The sequence below is a fragment of the Coturnix japonica genome, chromosome 11, assembly GCF_054131305.1.
Source record: "Coturnix japonica strain WE chromosome 11, WE-NBRP24, whole genome shotgun sequence".
NCBI lineage: Eukaryota > Metazoa > Chordata > Aves > Galliformes > Phasianidae > Coturnix > Coturnix japonica.
In genome coordinates, this window is record NC_140673.1 from 15116646 (window position 1) to 15140238 (window position 23593).

At 47.0% G+C, this 23593-nt stretch overlaps 1 protein-coding gene across 2 annotated transcripts; it reads right to left on the minus strand.

The window, feature by feature from the left end:
• Positions 1-455: 455 nt before the first annotated feature.
• LRRC8C (leucine rich repeat containing 8 VRAC subunit C) lies at positions 456-18405 on the minus strand. 2 transcript variants are annotated; one of them, XM_015870066.3, is made up of 3 exons: positions 18326-18405; positions 8774-8915; positions 456-6650 (listed from the first exon to the last, which is right to left on the minus strand). In XM_015870066.3, exons 2-3 carry the CDS (start codon positions 8909-8911, stop codon positions 4380-4382), a joined length of 2409 nt encoding a protein of 802 aa, XP_015725552.1. In that variant the 5' UTR covers positions 8912-8915; positions 18326-18405; the 3' UTR covers positions 456-4379. The 2 variants fall into 2 exon arrangements, with proteins under 2 accessions (XP_015725552.1, XP_085367536.1); XM_085511410.1 differs by lacking the exon at positions 18326-18405 and adding an exon at positions 9232-10363.
• Between the last annotated feature and the right edge of the window lie 5188 nt (positions 18406-23593).

Below are 23593 nucleotides of genomic sequence, written 5' to 3' on the forward strand. Positions count from 1 at the left end.
TAATGAACAAGCACTCCACCACAATGCTACCACATCCCGGTCTTAATGAGCAAACATTTTATCACACTTGAACAGGTGACATCAGCACTGACAGTGTGGCCTCATTGCCCCAGGGACCCCACGGCCGTTTGGCCAGCACTTCCATGCCCATCCCAATGGGAGTGGCCCCGAGATGCTATCTCCTGCGGGGCTGCAAGGAGTGGACCAGCTCTCCTGGCCCTCCACTTCCTTGCTACATCACGTCGTTGTGTGCCCTCAAGCTGGGAGCCATGGGAAGGAAGGAGTGCAGGAAGCCAGACTGTGTCACTGCAAATCCTGTCACACATAATTTTCTCAAGCATGTTTTCCTGACTTCCCTCCCAAGATATCAAACCTGAAGGATGGCTACTCGATCTATAGATAGCCCAGAAACAAAGTGTTTCCCAAGAAATAACCACATTGCAGTCTCACCATGCTCATTATTATAAAAGAACATTTTATTTCTCTTTTTTTTTTTTTTTTTTTTTTTTTTCCCCTGGGTGCACTCTATTGCAATGTAACACTAGGCAGGTCTATTGACAAATTAAGATTCTTGCTACAGAATTAAGGTGTTTGTCCATTTGGTCAAATCTTGAAGCTTTTCCTTGGCGTTCTTACAGAACCTGTCACCACTCAACACAAGAATTAGTGGAAGTGCCAGAAATGTGATATGAGACTTGGAGCGGGTGCTTTACAGTCACAGTTTGCAGAAGCTGCTGAACTGGCTGGATGCATAAGGTCAGCATGATACCCATCCCGAATGTGACAAAGGGGGAAGTGCCCACCACCCAGTTTTGACCTCAAAGTAGTTCTGTTTTTCAGGCTTAATGCACAGTTAAGGTTGCCTTCTTATTTTTGAGGCACTCTGTCCCCTCTGCTTCCGCTACCAAGGAAGACTTGTATTATTTTTAAGCAGTAATGTTAAATGACTTTCTTATATTCTGGCAATTGTATTAGTTATTAGGCACCTGATTAGTGTAATTAGTTATATGAATTCATACAAACCATGCCTGAAGCATTATCCACAAAAAGTCCACCTATTCCAAGCCAAATATTATAGTTCACAGAAAACTCTTCTAGTATGCAATTGCACGTGAGTATACATATGAGCAGTACATGAATCACTGAGTAAATATGGCACTTTTATATGTTTTCCAGGAGGTCATACAGAAATAGGAAACAATCTTCTCTGAGCTGACACACTTCTAAAATACTATAATACAGTTTTGGAAAATACACCCCACAGACTAGATAGTAAGTATAGAAAAGTCAGCAGTGCAGCTACCTGAGTTTGTTTCATTCAGTTTAACAGTGATCTGATAATTTTTCATCCTCCACAAGCCCGAGGGCTGTCTACCCATGAAAGCCACGCCACCTGACTCTGCTACAGACACAACACATGGCGCTGCAAGTGCTGAGCAAAGTGACCCATCCGACTGCTCCTGGCACAGACTCTGGCTGCAGCCCCAGCTCCTCGTTGCTCCTACCCGATTGTCCATCAATCCTTCAGAGAGTTGAGCCTGCAGTAAACATGTCCCCCCTCCCTTCCCCCCTTATTTTTTTCTTACTGGCTTTTTTCTGCTGGCTCAGTAGGCTGATTTGTCCTGTGCAGTTAGCAGACAAGCACCAGAGCCATAAAGGCATATCAAAGCAGTCAGATGCTATTGAACGGGAGCACAGGAGGAAGGACACCAAGGAAATCCCTCCGCAGGGGCAGCGAGCTGCTCCATTCACTGTCCCAGCAGACCAAACCCTTGGGGAAGATACAGTTATTAGCTTGAAAGTGCTTAGGCTGGTAAGGTTTATTCCTATGCAGAAGGTAAATAAGGAAATACCAGCACAAGGCACTTTATACTCATGTAACTGTGTCCACATGAGGGATTGCACTGGCATAAATATAATCAGCGGCAAACAAAACCCCCATATTCTCTACACGATGTATTTAAAAACAGAGCACAGAACAAATCTCCAGCCTTCAGTTACGAGGTGTGCATAATTTCCGTTCAGAAGACAGAGCGCTGCACATGGAACAACGTTAGACACAAAATAAATTATAGGCTTAAAATGCGACATCTAGGAATATAAAGATATTTTTTTTTCTAAAAAACTTCAAATGTAATCAATCCCATATTTCAAATCTAAGTAAGATAACTGTACAGCTCCACCGATTACTGGGACATTTTAAACAGTTTACATTCATCAGGGACAACAGCACTTTGGTTTACATAATTAGGTTAATATGAGTAACGAAACATTTCTCTCCCCCGCATTACATCAAAGTGAAATACATTTAGAATATACATATACTGCCAAGCTGCTCCAATAAGTGCATTCCATATATGAGTAAGAGTAGCTCTTGCAATAGCTACATCAGTTATAGCTCTTTCATAGAAGTAAATCAAACCACTTTAAAAAAAAATCATTTTAATTCTTTCATGCCTGACCCAACTTTGATTAATCACACGGACCTTCTCTAGAACACGCTCAAGCACAACAAATCACTCGCTGGGTCTGGGGGCAAACCCACTTATCAGACAGTGCATCGCACCCTGAATGAATGGGGAAATATTCATTTTGCCTCCCCACCTGTGTACGTCTGACTCAAAACAACAATCAGCTCAAGAACTCAGAATGACGGTAGTTCAAAACACTTGATTGCAGCTAGAAAACATTTAAGAGCAACCAACCCAACAACAGTCAAACAGTTATAGAACTTGGAACAATCTGCAACTCATAAACAGCATTGTCTCCTAGAGAAAGAAGTAGTGACTCCTAGATATTCTCACAAAGCATTTATCCAGTGCTGGCATCTGACTCAAATGTGCATTGCTGGATAGAATGAAAAGATCTCCCAGCCAAATACTTTGCTATCATATGGTTATTTTTTATTAGCTTAAATTAGCCTGCGAGCAGCACGTGAGTTATCATGGACTGTGTCTGCCAAACTTGCCTAGAAGAAAGCAAGCGGCTGGATAAATAAAGAACAGGACAGTTTCAGAGGACAAAGTTCCCAACTTGAAGCATAATCCATTAAAGACTCCATTGACTATTAAATTATTTTAAAAAGCAGACAGACCTCCGAGTGTATGATTTCTGATTTAATTACTATCTGTGAGAGGAAACCAGAGCCTTCATCACTGTCCTCTGGAGGCCGAGACTTTGAAAAAGTTAATGTATTCACTGAATCCCATTTTTGCAAATCTGCAAATGTTCCTGTGTTGGGCTTGGCAATGTAATGCCAAAGCTCAAATAAGGAGCATGTTCACTGCTAAAAATAACGTCATTTCCTTGCCAGAAGGTTCACTAACTGAAGACGATTGCACTTTTTCTGAATCCTGGTCCTGCACGGTGCCAAGCATCCCTGTGGGAAGTGACTGAGAGATGCAGAGGACACTTTCTCCCTTGCAGGACCAGACATTAAGTAGAGGATGGGTACAGCGTTTTTGAAAGTAGTGTTTTACCTCCCGGGGTTGACTTTTCCAACAGTGTGCATTCACTGCACCCCCTCCATTCATGCCAGCAGGAAGGAAATGGGCAGCTGAATCCCTCTGCGTTGTTCAGAAAATCTTCAGCTCGCATCATTTTGGTAGGGACTCCTCTGTGACCTGTGCCCTTACTCCTCCATCTTGGGTGCAGAAATCACAGTCAGTGCCTCCTGCTCGGACAGCACATAATCACAGACACAGACTACACTTCCCAAAAGTCCCTGGAGGAGTTCTGCATACTGCCTCTGACCTATGAAAATACCTCCAGCCCTTGTACAGAAAGAACCATATCGACTTGCTTTGACCATCTGAGAAAACAGTGTCATAAGTTAAAGGGAAGTCAACCCAGATCTTGTTAGATCTTGAACACCTTCAGTTCCCACCAAAAAATAAAGAAGGAATGAGGCATTCAGCACCTGCAGGACTACCTGATGGAGACCACATCCTACAAGATTAACAGCAACCAGGAAGACAATATAATTACCTGTTACAAATTATGCAATCCAAAGCATACAGTTGAAATACAATTTCCCTATTGGGATTTACCAAAGGGAAAAAAACAAAACAAAACAAAACAAACAAACAAAAAAATCTCAGCAGATAAAACCGTTTACTTTTGCTAGTAAAAATTAAGTTACAAACACCCTTGTTGTCAGGGCAAAATAAACTTAAAAATATCTTAAAACAGTGAAAAAATACAAGAAAATTTTATTTTAAAAATATATGTACTCCTTACTCCAAATTTGTTTGTACAGAAAGGACTTCTTGAGAAAGCAAAGAAACGATAACAAACTAAATGCATGTTTGGAGTATGCACTTTCTACAGGGTATTTGGTAGAAGCGTTATTTCTGTAAAACTGAGCAAGAAGAAGCTGGTTATTCAGCTTTCATTTGTTCCCTGACGTCAGAAGGCAACGTTTCAAACAAAGCGTCCTCTACAGTGAAACCAGTCCGCTTCAGAGACCTACATTCACCAAGTTCCGGAGGGAGAATTTCAAAGTGATTGCCTTTAATATCCAAGTGGGAGAGGAATACCAAATTACCAATTTTAGGTGAAAGGACAGACAAGTTATTTTTCCCAATTTTCAGAGTCTTAAGTTTTTTGCAAAAGTACAGCTCGTCTGGCACGCTCTCCACTTTGTTGCAAGTAATGGAAAAGTACTGTAAACTCTGCAGAACTCCTATTTCAGGTGGAATGAAGCGAATGTCATTGTAAGACAAATCCAAATATCTGATTTTGTTGCATAGGAATAGGTGGGATGGAAGAACCTCTATTTTGTTATGGCTGAAGGAAAGACGTTCGAGACTAGTGAGTTTCTTTATATGCTCAGGGATGTATGTTATACTGTTGTACCACAGCTTTAGGATTGTCAGTTTTCGCAGATGTTGAAAACTCACTATTTCTTCGATGGATTTGAGGTTGTTTTCCTTTAAATCCAACTCCTGGAGACTGAGAAGGCTAAAGACCGCGTGAGGTATGCGCTCTAAATCACAGTGAACCAGTTCCAGCTGTGTCAAGTTGACCATCTTCTTCAGGTTGTTGAGCATCACTAGCTTAGTGCCGTCATTGTGGATGCACAATTTTTGCAGGTGACTTGAAACATCAACTGCAGACTGCGGGATTTTGGACAAGTTACTTTTTATGTAAAGAACTTTAAGGCTTTTAAGTTCCCGAAATGATTCCAATGTAATGTTTTTGGAAATATCGTGACTTAAGGAGCCAATTAAATAGAGCTCTTCCAGATTTCTGAGGCCATACATCCAGTGTGGAAGTTCTCTGATGTCATCAAACTTCACGCTCAGGATCTTGAGATTCTCCTTCAGAAAGGCCAAGGCAGCACTGTGGATCTTCACTGAACACTGGTGCAGTGACAGCTCCTGGAGATTGTCCAACTGTGCAATGGTTGCTGGTATCATTACATTATTAATGATTTCAAGTTTTAAAGACTGCAGCTCAGTAATTTCAAACACTGTGTCAGGTAATCCGGAGAGCATGAAAAGCTGTAGCTCCAGATGGCTATGGGAGTTCGTTTGTAGCCTCTGCCTTAGTTTGTCTGCAGTCCACTCATTGTTTAGGTTCAGCTGTTTCAGCTTATTTTCACTGACTTCAGACAGAAAGACAGCAAACCTCTTTGAATAGAGAGGATCGTACTGATCTATCATGTGAAGCATAAAAGCAAAGTCATTCTTGACATCTGGGATATCATCAATTCCTGTCTCCTGCCGTACATATTCAAAGGAATATTCTTTCAGTGAGCGATAGAACAACCAGTATAGAGTATAAAGGCATGTGAGGCCATAGATGCTTACAAAGCACAGGTAGCAGTATGACAGTTTAGAGAATAGATGTGCCATTGTGTGATTACAGCAAAAATTCTTGTATCCTGTCATGTCTTCTATATCAACATTACAGACGACTGTAAAATTAACTTCTGAGACAAGTGCTGTGTTGTAAGCAATAATAATAAGGAATTTAATTACCTTAAGTACAGTCTGGCGAACATACATGACATAGAGTATGTCCCCCTCCTCAACATGCAGTCTAAATTTCTTCACCTTTTCAAACAGTGCTTTGGCCTGTTCACCTTCCTTCTTGTCTAATGCCCCATGTGTTCCCTTATCCACAACCAGCTTCTCAGGGATTGACTTTAAAGACTGTGTCTTGACCAAAGTGCCTTCAGTGCTCGGTTGGGTAGTATTAGATTTGTTTATGTTGTTCTTCCTGTTATCCTTCTCTTCAGAGTCTTCTCCTGACACTTCAGATAAGGCTCTGGTTGTCCACGGAGAATCAAAACATTTCCCAAGTATTGAAATGAAGTGTTCAATTTTGGAACTCGATCCAGGGAATTTGAACCAAAAGTTACTACACAGCATGAAGACCAGCGTGTGTATAAGGACAAGGTAAGGGAAGTACTTGGCATACCAGTGCAGGGCACGTTCGTAGCAAACTTGATTAATAAAGCTGTATTGCTGAAGGTCCAAATCAGTCTTCAGTCCTTTCATTTCAACTGTGGCTGGAGGGGTTGATGGCTTGGGTGGAGGAAGAGGGGTTGTATCCGGGATTGTGCTAATTACATGTGAAGTATTAGATTGGTTCTGGCAAGGCTGTAGTCGCTTTGGAAGGCATATTATCTTGTCTTGCATGACCTGAAACACACAAAAATGTATCTTTTAAACTGATGTACAAACAGTGATGGCAGTATGACTGGGCAACTGCCCTTGGAGTTCTTCCAGCTGTTAGGCATTCTACCCCATAGCCTAGCACTTGGTCCCACAGTCTGAGATAACTATTACTGCTGTCATTCCCAGAAGATACTTGTTCTATATGCCAAGAACTAGGTCACCCCTTTTCAATGATGGTTAGCTTCCCATTATTTGGATAAGAGGGCATTGAGATAAACCAGAAGAAGGTAAAGCATGGGCAATGTTTTCACAAAAGGGATCTCCTGCACTGCTCTCTGCAGAGACAGACTGTTCTTGCTGGGTGTATTCACCCTATCAAAGTGCTACATGGGTATTCAGACAGCTTAGGCTTGAAAGCAGTGCAGCTGCATCTGTGTGACTTTACACTCAAACAGTGATGCCTATCACATCCAAAGTGGCTGACAAAGAGTCAACGTGAGCACATCTGCATGGGGACATTCTTTATCTTCAGTCTTAGTAAGGACAGATAGGGATACTTAGAGAGTTAATTGTGTTTTATGCATATGCACCTGGATGTTTTTATATTCAGCATCTCATATAGAGTTTTCCCACAACACTCCTGTGGGAATAAAGTACATCTGCTCCTGAGTCTGTCTATAACACAAAAAAGAGCAACTTCCTTAATTTAGGCTGTCCATCCACATTGGCAGACTCAGGTGAGATTGCTTTTAGGGACCAACCACCTTTGGTTTAATTTGGGATAAGCCTGAGTTACTTGCCACAGTCCCCAGAGATATGAATTTAAAACATGAATCCACGTGACAAAACACGGAGCTCTGCTATTTGCCCTGAGTGACTAACTGGGATCAGCCCAAAACAAGAATGTGCCTTCTTCTGTAGTGTGGATGTACCCTTTGACATGGTGGTTACTGAAAGCACTAAGAATAGAGTATGCAATAAGAGCTTCCCAAAACAGATCCTCCTTGATGATCTGTCCTGGTGCAGGGAGATGCTGAGATGAGACTACATGTTTCTAAGAGTAACTGTCGACACTTCAGAAACTCTTACTGTTAATCTTTGCCTGTAAATGTTATTCTGATAGACACCATTACTTACACCCTGGATTCATGCTTCTGGTAGTAAGTTGGAATAAGTTTGAAGCATTTCCTCACAGTGTTTTCCAGTGGGCCTCATCCAACCAAGCAGGTATATTTAAAAACAAGAGAAGCTTTACTTCGTGTGCTTAAGCAAACATTTTGCTGTTAATGGAAAATACAGCACTGTACAGGAGACATTTTTAAACATGGATACTGCATCTTCTTCAGTGAAAATATCTGAAATGGTGAATCCAGGTAAAACTACAGTAGATTCCACATGAAATTTGGGACACAGTATGAGAAAATATTATGCCACATGAAGAGCAAAACCTTCCTGACATAAGAGCTCTGTCAGTATGAGAGCTCCATTTCTGAGTCCTGCCAAAAACTGAGAGACCCATGTCTGAGCTAGTACTGTAACTGTCTGCTCGTGTGAAGTCCATCCCAGACAGTATTTTCCATCTCTCTTCAGCTTTTGGCTCTTTAGCAAAATTTAGCTACAGTGAGTGACAGTAATGTCAACTGTTTACATGTAAGCATGTTCGGAGCTGCTTTGGAATGGAGGAAGCATAATATTAGTTGTGGGTGGCATTAATAAAACAAGCACATCCATTTCAAATCACTCTGAAACATAAAAGTATCGATGTTTGTCAAATAGAGAAATAACAGAAATTACAGAATTGCGTATTTTCAAGCTCCTAAGCAAAAACGTGGTAATGTGTGAGAACTTAATTTGATCACCTGTTTTGTCATGCCAAATTGTGGTGAAAACAGGCATCCAGGCTCAAGCCAAACCAACAGCTCTTATCTAAGTTGGCACCACTCCACTGGCCCTAGCACAGCTCTACTGATTTGCAGCTGTGAAAAGTCTGGCCTGTGCCATTCAATGTTTCTGCCTAAACAGCCTTAATCCTGGTAGCTGTAAATTTGGCTTTGTTTGCTGCAAATTCAAGTGATTAATAACCCATGGCACCGCCGCTCTCCCAGCACTTCTGCAAGAGCCGCCCAGCCCTGCCCCAGCCGATTTACCTGCAGTGTGCAACCAAACACGCCGATCATCAGCATAGCCACAGAGAGATAGTCCGTGAACACATCCCACCAGGGCTTCAGCACCCTGAACGCCGGCTGCTGCTCGGAGAACTGCCGAAACTCGGTCACAGGAATCATCCTCCTGGAAAAAGAGCAAGGACAGCACTCAGCCTCCAGCAGCCAGCGCTCCCCATCCACAGGAGATAGCAAGAAAGTCCTTCTGCAAGGCTTGAAACCCACCTACGACACGAAGTGGCACCAGGTCCCCAGCTGCCTCCTGCCAAGTCCCTCTGACAAGTCCCACCTCAATGGGCACCATGGCAGCACCGAGGCCCTGTGTGTGCAGGAAGACAAACTGGCCCCACGCTGCCTCCAACCCCACCAGAGGGTCAACATGGCCTCTGCATCCCTCCAGCTCCACGCTGGCCATGATCTCAGGTGCCTGGCTACAGCCTTACCCCATGCTCAGGTTTCACAGGTCCTTTTAGCTATTGCGTTTCATTCACGTCCGTTGCCATTCACAGTGGTTTCTGAGATGTGCCGGAATATTTGCGTGCGTACTCACCACAGTTTTAAACCTGCTATGTTTTGAGTGTAAGTTGCTAGAGCACTTCAACTAACCAGAACTGCGGGTGCTATGGGCAGATCAAGGGCTTTATCTTCACCTCAGATGTCTGGGCTGACGTCACCAGCTCCTCTGAAAAATCAACTACCAGACGAGCATGCACGGGCAGAGCCACTGATACGAAAGCCTACAGCATGTTGTGTAATGCATCCTTGAGATCAAACCAGCTCTGAAACTCCCCAGTAAGTTATGATGGAAAGATAAATCCACATGGGAACGTAACAAAAATACTCCCAAAGACAATTAATTAATGAGAAATGTCCTTTGACTAATACTGTAAATGCTCACCACAAACGCCACCTATCATTGTCGCATTTTAAGAGCTCACATTCCTGATTCAGCAGTACCCCTCAACATGGTTCAGGCACACAGCTCACCCCCAGGGGTGCTCCTCAGGTTGCACCGTGCAGCGTGGCTGCTGCGTTTGGTAGATTTCATTTGTAGTTTTAGGGGCCTTTGTTGTGTTACGGGGTTGCTTTATTTCTCGTAAGTGATGTGTAGAATTTAGATGAAGGAGATTCTGGCAGCACAAACACATGCTGCTGTGACCCCTCGTTCCCTTCAGCGGTCACTGCTTGCATAGTGCAGATCCTCATTAGCACAGGACACACGCTGCCACCCACCATAATGGTCCAAGTGTGGAGTTGCATGCCCAGCCCACCTACTCAAGTCCACCAGGAGCTCTGCAGTCCCACACCAGAACCTGTTTGTCACTTATATTGTTTAAAAAAGGAAAAAACTGTTGCTCAACAACAGCAGGCTTGCCTGGACTGCAACAGTGCACGACTTACTTCAGTTCACCCACATTCAAAATGCTATTTAATGGCAAAACACATGGCACCTGAGACGTGGAATATGACTTACGTCAAATACCCTTCTAAGTCACCACAGGAAATGCTGAGTTCTAAACACTGGACTGACTGCTGATTAAAATCAGAATTTACTGTTTTTTCTCCCTTGTGTTTCCAGCAACACCCCCCCTTCCTCCCCCCTCCCCCCCCCCAAATCTCTACAGAAAACCGCCCATGAGATAAACCACCCAGTGTTCTGCTACCAGAAGGAAATAAAGAAGGAATTGCAGTGCTGCAGGGAAGAGACAGGGGGACAGCAACACGGTGATTAGTCATTTTTTGGTGACGATTCCTAGAAAATGAAGAAGATTTGATGAAGAAAAATGAATACATGATAATAAAATAGAATGCTGTAATCCAGGAACATGTGCAAGGAATACCTGATCTCCACTGCAAAGGAAAATGAGGGTCAAATGCAGTACCCTGAAGGGAAAAGCAAGTGCTTGAAGATAATAAACAAATATAGTAACTGCTGGAAAGAGATGTGGAAAAGCACCCCAAAAAAAACCCCAAAAGACAAAAAACAAAAAACCAACCAAAAAAACCACCCAGTCAGATCCAAACTCTTCTCTGAAGTAAACAGGAAGAGTTTAGAGCCAAATATCAGATAGTTAGTGCTGCAGAGTTCAACCCGGAGACATCAGCTGATGCATGGGCAATGAGCAGCACAGCATGGTGACTCGATGTGACCTGAAAGGGCTAAAGAGAATAAATACATCCGAGTGGGAAAGGAAAGTACTGGACACAAATTAGCCTTAATAAACAAGAGATTAAATCAGAGGATGACTCCAAAATGGCCAGGAAGCAGAGCAGCTCCCGAGCAATTGGGTTTCACCAGGGGAAATGCAGGGAGGAGGCAGGGACAGAGAGCACACAACACGAAGGAAATTAACTCATCACCTGCCCAGCATGGCAGCAAGGGGAGTGTGGTGGGCACAGCAGCAAGAAGGGCCTTGTGCACAGGGACTGCAGCCACTGTGCAGGAGCTGATAGGGCAACCCACAGCAAGCCAGAGCTCTCCCTCCCTGGGCTGCCTCAGAGCACCTGGGGAGACACCGCACCATTACCCTCACAGATCCCATCCCATAGCATTCAGGGGTGTGCATCTCTGATACAACCCTGAATAAACGTGCTCCTGGCCCCTCACGGTTTCCTGGCTCCACGCTCTAGCACTGCTAAGTGATTGTTGCTATTTTTAAGCAGATTCTTTTGGAGCAGCTTAACTCATTTCAGACAACATAGCTCTGAATGGATGCACTCCCACCACCAGCTGAAGGGACCGTGCTGCTGAGCACCATGGCAAATGCTGGTGCTGGCTGCAGCCTGCACTCAAAGCTCCTAAGGCATGGATTCTGTCAGGCATGGTGACTGAAAACGGCACATGTAGTGGAACAGACAGAGAGAGCTGAAGTCCCTGCCTTCATTCCATCTCTTTGTGTAGATCTGCCAGCACCAGCTCGGTATCAAGAGCCCAGTATGACAGAGCAGGTTAACCAAGGACAATCACCTGCTGTCCCCAGACTGGGGACCAGCCCAACTCTGAAGGGAAAGACACCTCCAGGAAGGCAGCCCTCAACATCATCTGCTCAGCAGACCATGTCCTTGCTGAGAGGTCCAAAGAGTCCCACACCTGGGCACAGCTGTGCAACAGTATGGCAGTGGCACGGCCACTCATTGCTCTGTACATGGGTGACTGCAGTTTGCAAGTGCTGTGTGTGCAGACTGCAGGTGTTTGTCTCTAGAAGTCAGGCCCCCTCTGCTACCTTACTCTTCCAGCAGTTACTCAACTGCACTGCCATTCACTGAAGCAATTGCCATTGTCCATCAACTGTTTCAGAGTAACATCCACAGCCTTGCACCAGAAACAGGGCCCCTGGGTAGTGGACTGGCAATTAATAGCAAGAATGTATTCATTCAGTAGGGGGAGGGCATAAATAACAGACCAGAAAGGAGGAGAAGCACTGTGGTAGGAGAGAGGTAAATGTTGCAGAAAAGCGGTTCCATTTAAAACTGGAAAGCACAAGAAGTTGGTGAGATCTCTTAAGCCAACCAGAAAAGACACTCAAGTTATTTACCACTCCGCCACATCGTTGTGCCTTAGAGGCTGGACCAGACCCCACAGAGCCTAAGCCAGCCCTGGAGCTGCAGCCCCGAGCCCTGGCAGCACTGTGCTTGCTGGGAAGGGCAGGGTGAGACCGAGGAACTGGGACCATGCAGTCCTGCACATAAGAGATCTATCAACAGGAGGAAGCGCTGGGCTGGGCTAACCCAGCTCTCCTTGCTGATTTAAACATACTGCATGTGTTAGAATAAATTATGAAATGCCTTTTGGGAATACTGCTGCAAGTAGGTCTCTGGGCTGGTTCCCATACATGATTTATAGCATATTCATCTTCATTAAAGGAAGAGAGCACAGTGTACACTTAACAGAGGCTGCAGCAATTACAGGAAGCAAGGAGTTCATGTCTTGGACTTGGTGGCAGTGCCTTGCTGAGCCCCCAAATTTGGCCAGTGTATGGGTGAAGCATTTCTTACAGCACTGTAAATAGCCACCCACAGCTGGTTAATTTTAATTCATAAGACTTGGAAACCATGGCTTTGCACATATCCACTGCAAGGGCTAAGCCTTAACTCCAGCACATGCCCAGAGCTCCCTGCACTGCAGATAAACTCGCCCTTCTTCATCATCTAATTGTGAGGAGACATCCAGGCTGGAAAACAGACAAGATTGAGAGGGAAATAAAATGTTCAGGGCTGGAATTAGCAACTCCTAAATCCCAAGAGTTTGGCACTGCACCCTTATCTGAGTTCTCACACACGCAGTACGTGCAGTGGAATGGTGTCTGAACTACCCCGACATTTGGTGCTGGCAATTACTTTGCTGTAGTTTCCCCTGTTACTCTCTACAACTATTGGTGCTTCCTGAAAAATTAAACAAAACCTGCCTTTTTGTTGTTGTTGTTGTTGGTAAAACTACTTTAAAAGCTGACTTTTGGGAAACACAGCAGAAAGGCCTTGCATGTTGCCACTTCTTCAAACATGGCCCACTTTGCGTTCTGATGATTACAGCAGAGGTTTCCATAGGAAGAAATACCACCATTTGGCAAAATTACAAACAAACGATGCCGTTGCTCAAACATAAAGCCCACGTTGAGGAACTGGACAGTCATTAAAACCAATCCATTTGCATACAAACAAGTCATCCTTAAAAGACATGTGTTTATGGTGTTGCCAAACAAACTACTTGAAATTCATCTTCCCAGGGCAGCGAGGAAATGTGGCCAGAAGGACCGACAGGCATGAGTCAGGGCTCCTGGGCTTTAGCCATGGGCTCCCAGCACTGCCCTGCCTCAGCAGCCCAGCTGCAATAGGAAGGTGCCCACTTCCCTTACCACTTCTGGTGGGGGACAGGAACAAATAGTGCTATGAAGTCATAATTCACCACTTCTTTCCAGTTCTCTACAAAATGATTGAATTTAAATTGACAGCAAGTCAAAATTCCCCTTCAGAGCCATTGGAGCCAAAGTGATGCCAGACACAACCAGAGCTGCATTTGGCTACAGTGCAGGCACTGGCCAAAGCCCAGCCAGCCCACAAGACCCTGTGCCAACAGCTGCAGCCTGGTGCCCCTGCAGCAAACAGCAATCTCCCAGCTCTGCCGCAGTGCCCAGAGCCACTCCCAGCCCTGAGCTCAGAGCTTGGAGATGCGAGGGATGGACATAACGAGGAAGTGACTGTAATGAATTGCATGTCAAAGTATATGCTGCAATTTCCACCTACGCGTCCAGTAAGTGCCGCCTTGGTGGCGGCATCCCATACAATAACCTTGCTGTTTGTTTTAATTGAGCCACAGTCCTTTTTCATGCGTTCCGCACCAAAAATACTTCCTATTGTCAGCAGCTCTTTGACTTCCACTCAGCTGGGCTGAAGACAAAAAAGTGTCCAGGGCCAGATTCTGCCAGATAAGATCTCCATGAAATCAATAGGAGCTCTTTTGTACCACAGCATTCTGTGATAGCACTGCACAGAGATTTGGCTTTGCTGAACTGTTAGTCCAAATTCAAAGCAAAGTGAACTCTATATATTCCCATGTCAAAGACTTCTGCAGATGCACCACTCACCGCCTTTCAGCTTCAGGAATCATGACCCAGGTTTATCAGAGCTATCACTCAAGCTGAGGGCCCTTTTTCCAGAGTAGCAAAACATTCTTAATGTGACTGCAAACCATTAGCAGCAAACTCCAGCACAAGCAAGAAACTATCCACAAAGTGCTCTTCTAGTACTGCAGAAATAGGTCTAAATGATTGAGTAAAGCAAAGCAGATCAAGCTTGAATCAAAGTTACACCAGGCTATCCAGAGCACTTTGATACTCAGATAGATGACAGGAAGAACACTTTAGGACAGATAATACTACATGAACTAGAACCAGACATTGTCAAAGGAATAGCGAAGGACCCCAGGCTAACACAAGCACTCACCATAAAAAATGTTCAGCTGATATAATTAAAAATTAATTCCCAATTAGGACAGGAAGCACAAAGGCTCCATTCTGAGTCTAAGCAGCTCAACCAGCCGAAAAGTTAGTTAAAAACTTTTTATGCAGCGATTGAGCCAAAAACATTAAAGAAATGCAGCTTTCGTGATTTGTGAGGCTCCTTCACATAAAGGACCTTTTCTGCTCCTGCTTGCACACTGCACAAGAGAGCTTTCTAAACTCTGCAACGGTCTCATAAAACACGAATCCCCGAACGCCCTAATAAACACGTGAGTATTCTCAGCCCGACACGCTGCTGATGCATTTTCCTGCCCCCAAACCATCTTTTGTGACAAAAATCCCCAACAGTGAAAATACAGCTCATAGTCTTATCTGCAGTCCTGAAAAAATGAAAAGCCAAACGCATAGAAATTCCAGCACATGAAGTGGATACGATCTACACGCGCCCAGAGATAAGCACTAACAGCTACAGAACCGGAATTGCTGCTCATGCAGGAAGGCTTTTAAAGATTATAAACCACAGAGATTTGGAAAACCAGAGCTATCTGCTGAATTGGTCAGATGTTTTCAGCTCCACGTCCAGCCGTGGCCTGCTGAAGAGGGAAGAGCTCAAAGCTTGCTCCATCACAAAGGCCATGGCTGCTCTACAGAGCAGGAAGGCTGAGTCCTCCAACCCCAAAGCCATTGTGTGGGGCTTTGGCCATATCACAGCAGGTGTATAATCTGTCAGATCACAGTCATAAGTAAATGATGGCAAAGAGCAAATACTCTTTTCAGACACATTACATTTAACAAAGATTTTTTTTTTTTCCAACAATATTGTGTGTAAACACTCAACTTGCTTTATAAGCTTTGGACAGTGCTCTCTGAATACTAAAAATGCTTCCTTACAGCAGCCCCTGCTCCTGAGCCACTGCAGGGTGACACAAAGCATGTGTGTCTCAGTACCTTGCCCCATTGCATGGCAATGCCGGGCCTGTGTGCTCTGCTCCACTGTGTGACGCTGAGTAACTGTGCAATCCAAGCTGTCACCTCAGCTCCAGGAGTAAGCAAACGAAATAGGAAGCATTCTCACAGCTCGCAGCCTTATTGCCACCTTATGGGGTTTTAGATTCCAACCCCTACAAAATCAATGATGTGCTGTTGCCTCTGAAGGAAGATGTGGCATCCCATCTCACTGCTTTCAACAGAGCACCACTTAGTCCAGAATCTGAAGCTGGTACACAAGGCTGGATGCTGTCTGCCTGGAGTCGATGGAAAGGTAAGGAGAGAGAAGTACAATCCTGAGCACTGTCCTGAGAAGCAAGCTGTGATGTATTATCTTGTGCCAGCCCAGGCCCCATCACTCCACTCTGGGAGATGGAAACAGTCGACACAACCTCCATGGTGTCAAAAACACAGAAAGAAACCATCCCTATCAAAGCTCAGGACTCTCCACACGATGCAGTTACGATTCCTGCTCCGTGCCAGCTGAGCCCCTCGAGTCAGACACTGACTCAAGAAGCTGAGGCAGGGGCTGCTGGGTCCCCTCTGTTGCTTCTCCTGCAGGGCCGGGAGGTGATAATGCAGCTCTCTACCACAGCCAGCAGCTCTAAGCAGGCGAGGTGGCACAGCCATATCTGCCTGAGGTGAACCACATCTCCCGTGCTCCCCAGATGCACCACCACCAGTTTGCACCGCAGTGGTCACACAGAATCCCTGGACATGTTACTCAGAGGTGAGAGAGAAGTTTCTGATATGCTGAACACTTAAAATCCAACACTTCTTAACAATTCTGATAAATCATTTTGGAGAGCGAATGGCTTATTTGCTTTACTACATGAGGTTTTGGGGGAAGTATTTGGGGACTCTTCTCTTTTTCTTGGGTGTGGAATGTTTCCTCTTCAGGCACTTCCATGCCCCTCCCCTGCCATCACAGCACCATGGTGGCCAGAACAAGATCTTTCCACTGGGTTTTCCCAAAGGGAGGAAAAAGCCTGTACAATCAAACCCAAGCTCCTGACATTGTGAATTGTTTGGAGTACCACCAGAGATTTTCTGCTTCCTGCAGCATTGAAAGAGTTGGGCTGGGAAATGAATAGCGGCCACTTGAACCAGCGCAAACAGAGGTCAGCAGACAATTGGGGGAATTGCTCCTTGGCTTATACCGTCACAAGGCTGCATCACACCACTGCTTGGGCACAGGGCTGGTGTGATGCTGCTCCTGGGGCAGCCCCCCCTGGGCAGGTGTGAGGTGAGGTGGCAGGGCTGCAGGGAGCAGCTGGCAGGCACCAAAACCCAGCTCCAGGCAGAGCCCAGCACAGAGCTCCAGAGAGGAGTTCAAGAACCTGCAGTGCTGCGCTTTGCTGGCATCAGCACCAGCCACGTCCAATGCTGGACATGCAGTCACTAGGTTTATAGACTTCCCATCCTTTTTAAAACTTCTTCCAAGGGTAATTAATAATAATAATAAAACAAGCAAACAAACAAAGGATGGAACGTTGTATGACTTTAACACCAACAGCAGAGCCTGTTAGCATCCAGACTGGAGGAAAACAGCATCATGGCTGCCGTGCATTTTAGCAAACTCAAGAGTGCAACGAGAAAGGAAATGATTCAGAAACCACAGGTGCTTTGCACCGCAGCCCTGGCACATCGAGGGCCTGGAGCCCAGGCCGGCTGGGACGAGGCCCCGCACACACCACGCTCAGCCCCCGGACCCACCGTACGGTCACACGGGGCTTTCGGAGAAGGACAGCCCGCGGGGAGCGCTGCCCTCCGGCCGCTGCCCACGCCAGAAGGAAAAGCAAAAGCAGCTCGGAAACAACGCGGGGTGAGAGGAAGCGCGGCCGCTCAGCGGGATCGGCCGGGCATTTCTGCCTCATCTCCCACTCTGTGCCTTTTCCCCATCACCACCTCGCAGAGCGCCTTTCTGCCTCCCCAGGGTTACTTTAAAGCATCACCAGCCATACTGAGCTCCATGGAAGCAAATGCAGACACGTGCGCGCTCACACACGGCCGCTCACGAACACCACATCTCTCCTTAAAGCCAGTACTTAACTCTTAAAGTAAAAATAAAAATTAAAAGGAGCAATCCACGACTCACACACTGACACCCGCAGTAAAACCCTTCACCTTTAAACACCTCCACCCTAACGCAATTGCCGCATTCGGCAGCGTTCCATCACCCCCGTTCCTCCGGGCCAACCGCTCCCCGGGAGCAACGAGCAGCACCGCCCGCACCGCTCTGCATCCAGGCCGGGCCAGCCCCGTTCTCCCGTCAGGGCGCACGCAGCGATCCCCGGAGGCGCGGCACAGCTCGGCGCGGGCGGACTGAGTGTTCCGGGCTCGCCGTGGTGCGGGGGTTGCGGGAATAAAGCAACGCGAGCCCCGCGGCACCGCGCCCGGCTCTGCGCCGGTTACCCCGCGGCCGCACGACCGGCGGGGCCCCGCCCGACCGGGGCCGCCCCTCCGGGAGCGGAGCGGAGCGCGGCCACCCCGGGGGGCTCCGTTCCCGGAGGCACCGGCGCCGCGAACTCCCCGCGGCCGCCCCTCCGCAGCGCCGGGCCCCGTGCGGCCCCGTGCCCGAGCCCCGTCCTACCTGCTGCGCGTCCGGAGGACTCACGGGCGGCGGCCGGGCGGCAGCGCGATCATTCCGCGGAGCAGAGCGGGGCCGAGCGCGGCGGGCAGGGCCGGGAGGGGCCGGGCGGGGCGGGGAGGCCGCCGGCAGCCGCGCTCCGCCCCCGCCGCTGACCGCCGCCGGGCCACGTCTCTCGCCTGACGCAGACGTCGGGGCCGGGGGGCGCGGGCAGAGCGGTCTCCGCTGGCGGTAGAGCTCCGGGCGCAGCGCCCCGCAGGCCCCGCCGAGCCGGGAGGGACGGGCACGCTCCGCCCCGCGTGCCGAGCCGGGGGGCGCTGCCGTTATGCGGCCGAGGCCTCGGGGAACGGCGCCGCCGGGAGCTGCCGTGGGTGGGGAAAGTCCTCGTTGTGAAGCGCGGTGCGGTGAGGGGACTGCGGAGAGGGCTGCGCCGCGGCTGGCATCGCCTTATTAACCGCAGGAAAGCGCCTCGGAGAGCGACAATTGGAAACACAAACTTCCAGCCCGGCGATTCAGAACGAGCAGACTGAGAAGCGCCGCTGAAAGGAACAGCGTGCTCTAAGGGAATAATGCCCGACGTTTCCAAGAAAGATTTACATCTCCGGCGGAACCGAGACGGGACGGAGCGCACCGAGCGGAGCCACTCGCCCTCCGTGGCCGCCCCCGGCCTTGAGGACAGCACGCGTGTCCCCCGAGGGACGGCACAACTATGTAAACACGGAGAAACACAAATACATAAACCCCACGGGGGGGGGGGGAGTTAATGGAAACAAACAGGACGGGAGGCCCCGCGGCCGCCCGCACAGCGCTCCCTGGGCCGGGATGCGGAGCTCAGGGCCGGGGGCTGCTCCTGCTTCGCGTGCCTCCCTCCATCACCCGGCGGCTGCGGGTGCGCGGATCCGACGGGTGGCACAGCTGCGATGCTCGGCTCGGACCAAGCATCGCACGGAGCCACCTGGTTCGGCCGAGCTCCCCCGTCGCGCTGTGTTTGCGGGGACCTCGAGGCCGCAGCCCGCCGAGCCACGAGCGGCCTGAAAGATTCCTGCAGCGTTACAGCAGTACACGGTGTCACGGTTACCCCTACACGTAGGGAGATATGGCAGGAGATTAAAACAGGACAAACGAGCAAGGTTTCCATCTGGGTTTCGTTTCTGAGCTAAAGAAGCCGTTGCCATGACTGCAGCATTCATTTTATTGGTTTCTTTCCATTACTCCTAACTCCTGGCAGCAGCTTAGAGAATCCCTCCCTGGCCTGGATGGTTTCTTCTCTCTGCTCACCCTGCCGTCATCACTGAGCTCATTTAATCTTTCCTCATCAGTCAGTCCCTCCCGTTCCCTTAATCACACCGCTGCCTTTCCTTCAGCTCCCTCTCAGTTGCTCCTTTATGTGGCGGTGACACGGTAGGCAGTAATCCTGCCATTGTTAACATTTCCTGTTGTGGACTTTGGGGTTATTTTTGTTCAGAGTAGCTGCCGTGTGCTGAGGTCTGAGCTTCTCTGCTCTGTGAGGAATAACAATGGGCAAACCCCCCAACAGCCCCATACACCCCACAGGAAAGGCAGCGTGCCCAGGTAATGACACCTGGAGGATGGAGGCACAGGGCAGTGCTGCTCTGTGGGCTCCCAGTGGGAGGAAACCCACAACTCACACCTGAAATTAAACACACAACTGCAGCTCCAACCACTGCATCAAAAAAAAAAAACACACAAAAAAAACAACTATAATTTATTTAAAAAATGGTGACCTTATTTTCCTTAAGGCCACTTGGGCAGCTGAAGCCTGAAGTCCTTTTGGGGTCTTTACTAAAAACACTGTTTCTACCCAAACAGAAACAGGATTCAACCAGTTGCACGACTGCAAGTTTTTGCATGCTTTGATTTAAGGTAACCTTCCTGTTTCCCACTGACTCCTGAGGAATGTGGGACAGGCCACCTAAGACACCCTGCTGCTGCTGCTGCCAACTTTGTGCATTTGCATCTGCTATCAATTGGCCTGTCCTATATTCATCATTTACAAATTCCAGAGGTGTTATCACTTGCTACCGCATGCTGCCTTGCAGTATTTATTTACATTGCAGCAAGACAGCTGCAGCACTGCCTTGTTAGCAGCAGGGGACACTGGGCAGCTGGCACTCACCCACCCATGGGCCGACTCTTTGCTGGGACCTAGGGTTGAGCTGCACAGCCCTGAAGCCACTGCTCAGCACCAACATGGCATCTACCAGAGTACAGCCCCAAGTCTTCAAATCCTACTCTAAAGTTTCACCCTGTGCTAAAGAGCCTTGGGTCTCATGAGCAGCCCAGAAACTGGGGGCAAAGGGCTCGGAGCCTGGCAGACCCATTCCTGAAGCTGAGCGGAGCAAGAAAACCACAGCTTGAATGCAAGAGCTTGGACTGTTCTTGGAAACAGACCCACAATGGAAATGTTTGCCATCAGTCATCTCCTCCCAGCAACTGTTGAAAACAGCATAATCTGCTAACACAGAAAAGCTAAATTGCTTTCAGACAAAGTACTGAGAAACTACTTCTGTGACTTGATTCAACTCAGATCCGAGCTGTGCGCTCTGACAGCTCCAGCACTTCTCAGCTGCTTCAAGTTTCTCTCACAGCTCATCTTTTCCCCACTTTGCATTTCTGCAGATTTACATTTTAACCCCTTGCCACAGTGCTGTTTCTGAAACATAACTTCGGATACAGCAGATGTTTAAACAATAGCAGCGTGCTGGGAATACTTTTAAAATGAACTGCATGGAGATGATGGGTTGAATCAAGACAGGAGAAGCAAAGCTTCAGAGCAAGGTGAAGATTAAGCTGTCATCTCCTAATCCTGCAACATTTTTTATGTATTAAAAACCACTTTAATCAGAAGGCAAACAATGAAATCATTTTTCATCTCCTGAGCTCTTTTGTTGCTCCCAAGTAAAGAGGAGCCGCGTTCAGTACTTCTGATTACAATGAAAGCAATACCATTACACCAGGGAAGAATTTGGCCTGACTAGTTCTCTGTGTAGCTATTGACAGCACTCCCCACGTACCTTGTATTGTTGAGAAAACAGAGAGCTCAAGTTGTGCCAAAAGGCACAGGGCTAAGGGCTAACTCCCACTTCCTGACCTCTGGCTGAACTGGAGCTCCTGGATGTGAGTGACGCTTTCCTTCTGTATCACTTCTGATGGCTGGGCTTCCTTCAGCAGTGTGCCTGCAACCACTACACCCAGACCTGACTGCAGCTCCCAGCTGTGCACTTCACAGGACACGACATCTTTAGATGCCACACACTCCATGGGGGTGGCTCATACAAGGCAAGAGTGACGGAGCTCAGCAACCAAAGCTCACAACAAGTATTTTATATTTGATAACCATCGCTTTCCAAGTAACACTTGTTTTTATTACTACCAGTGCATCTTCACTGGTGCGACTGAATAAACAAGCAACAGCATGGACACCTATGGGGGGATTCCAAGATAAGAGGCAGCTCCACCCTTTCAGCCCTCACACTCCTGACTCCTAAGCTTTCCCAGCTCTGCCCCCTCTGAGGTCTCTGCTGAACAGTCACACTTGGTCTTTCACACAGAGGCCTTTTTTCCTGTATGGGAATTACCTCTTACCCTTGTTTCAGCACTCGGATTGCTTAATCCAAGTGATGGGTTTTATTTTTTACTTAGACTATTTTCTCAGCACTCCTCTGTCCCTCACACAGGCAGGGCCATGATGCTCACTAATGCACAGAATCCATACCAAGCAGCTCTACTCAGAGGGGAGTGTCTGTCAGGGCAGTGAGGTACCCTGACTGGTAACCTGGTTATGAAGCTGTACAAGACTGAGTCACTGCTTACATGGCCTTCTCCCCTGGGTTACATCACAGCAAGAGATAAGAGACTCAACTGTGGTCCACTTTGCATCATGCTTTGTGCTTGGATGTTTCAGAGGATCTCAGTTTTTTCTTGCCAATAGACCTCAGCTTGGAATTCTCCCCCACCCTTCCACCATGAAATCCCAATGGGAAATTACTCTTCTTTTGTCCACTCTTTCAACAGTTACTTGCAGATCATTTACTGCTAGCAAAACTGTGTCAATAAATCAAATGAAAAGCAAACAGCTCTCTCTGTGAAAATATCCTTTTACACATCAAGTAAATGTTTGTGAAACAGGCCCCTAACTTCTATCATGTTTTAAAAGTTATCTCAAAATAAACATCAATAATTTGTTAATTATCTGGAATTTTTAATTTCCTATTCTGCATGGGAACCTACGCAGTCAGACACATGGTATGCTTATTAGCCAGGAAAGGGCCAGGATTAGAATAGGTCCTCAAAATTAGTTAGTACTAAAACACAAAAAGTTGCCTAAACTTAAACTTAAAAACAAAAAACAAAAACAAACATGTTTTGTATTAATTGCTGGAACAGATGAACACTGAGAAATATCACACCACTGAATGACTCTGAGACGTGGTGCCTTGGCAGGAGAGAGGAGGCTTGCTGGACAGGGAATGAGCTACCCAATTTACCTGCAAAGCTAATTATCTGATACAATCATAGTTGATAAGGAACAAGAAGTGAAGTGTTGTTTGGTGGCTCCTCTGGGATCTCAGAAGCTCTAAGAGCCACGGGACTCTTAATGCAGAAGTGTCTCATCAGATAAAAGTAATCATGTTTTTGAATTTGTAGTGCTAAGCATCACTGAGATATCAGACACTAAAATGATCATCTAGTCCAGTTTCTACACCCAGTGTGAAACTACAGCTTGCAGGCCATCCTGCTGCCAAAGGAAGTACAGCAGAAGGAAAGCCTTCACATCATCCTATCTCAATCATTCTTTACATCAGTAGTGCAATGGCACAAAACATTCCCTTTAGCATCATTAGACTAAGCTCTCCCAGATGAATGGACACATTTTACGCTTACATATACAACACAGGTCCAGGCCAACACTACTTCCAACAGGGGAAGTCAGCATACATCCTGTGCTGTGCTTCACATGAAACATGGCAGTTGCTTATGTGGAATGTATCTGAGCCCACTGTCATTATTTATGTTCGGACTTGCCCATGGTTGAAATATTCTTTCATTCACACGTATTAGCCTTGCACTTTATTACAAATAAATTTGATTCCAACTCTTCGAAGAAAAATACCAAAAATATAAGTTTAACTTCACAATTTCAGCTCTGGCTACTTCACACTAATTCAGCAGGGAAACAACTCGAAGGACAGCAGCACACTTCATTGACGCAGCACTTCTTTCCTACAAAAGCCCCAGTGGGCAGAGTCT

Excerpts from the sequence above, each read along its gene's own strand:
- LRRC8C (XM_085511410.1), bottom strand. Across the intron at positions 6,651-8,773 it reads TGTTTGGTTGCACACTGCAG|GTCATGCAAGACAAGATAAT; the intron begins GTAAATCGGCTG and ends TGTGTGTTTCAG.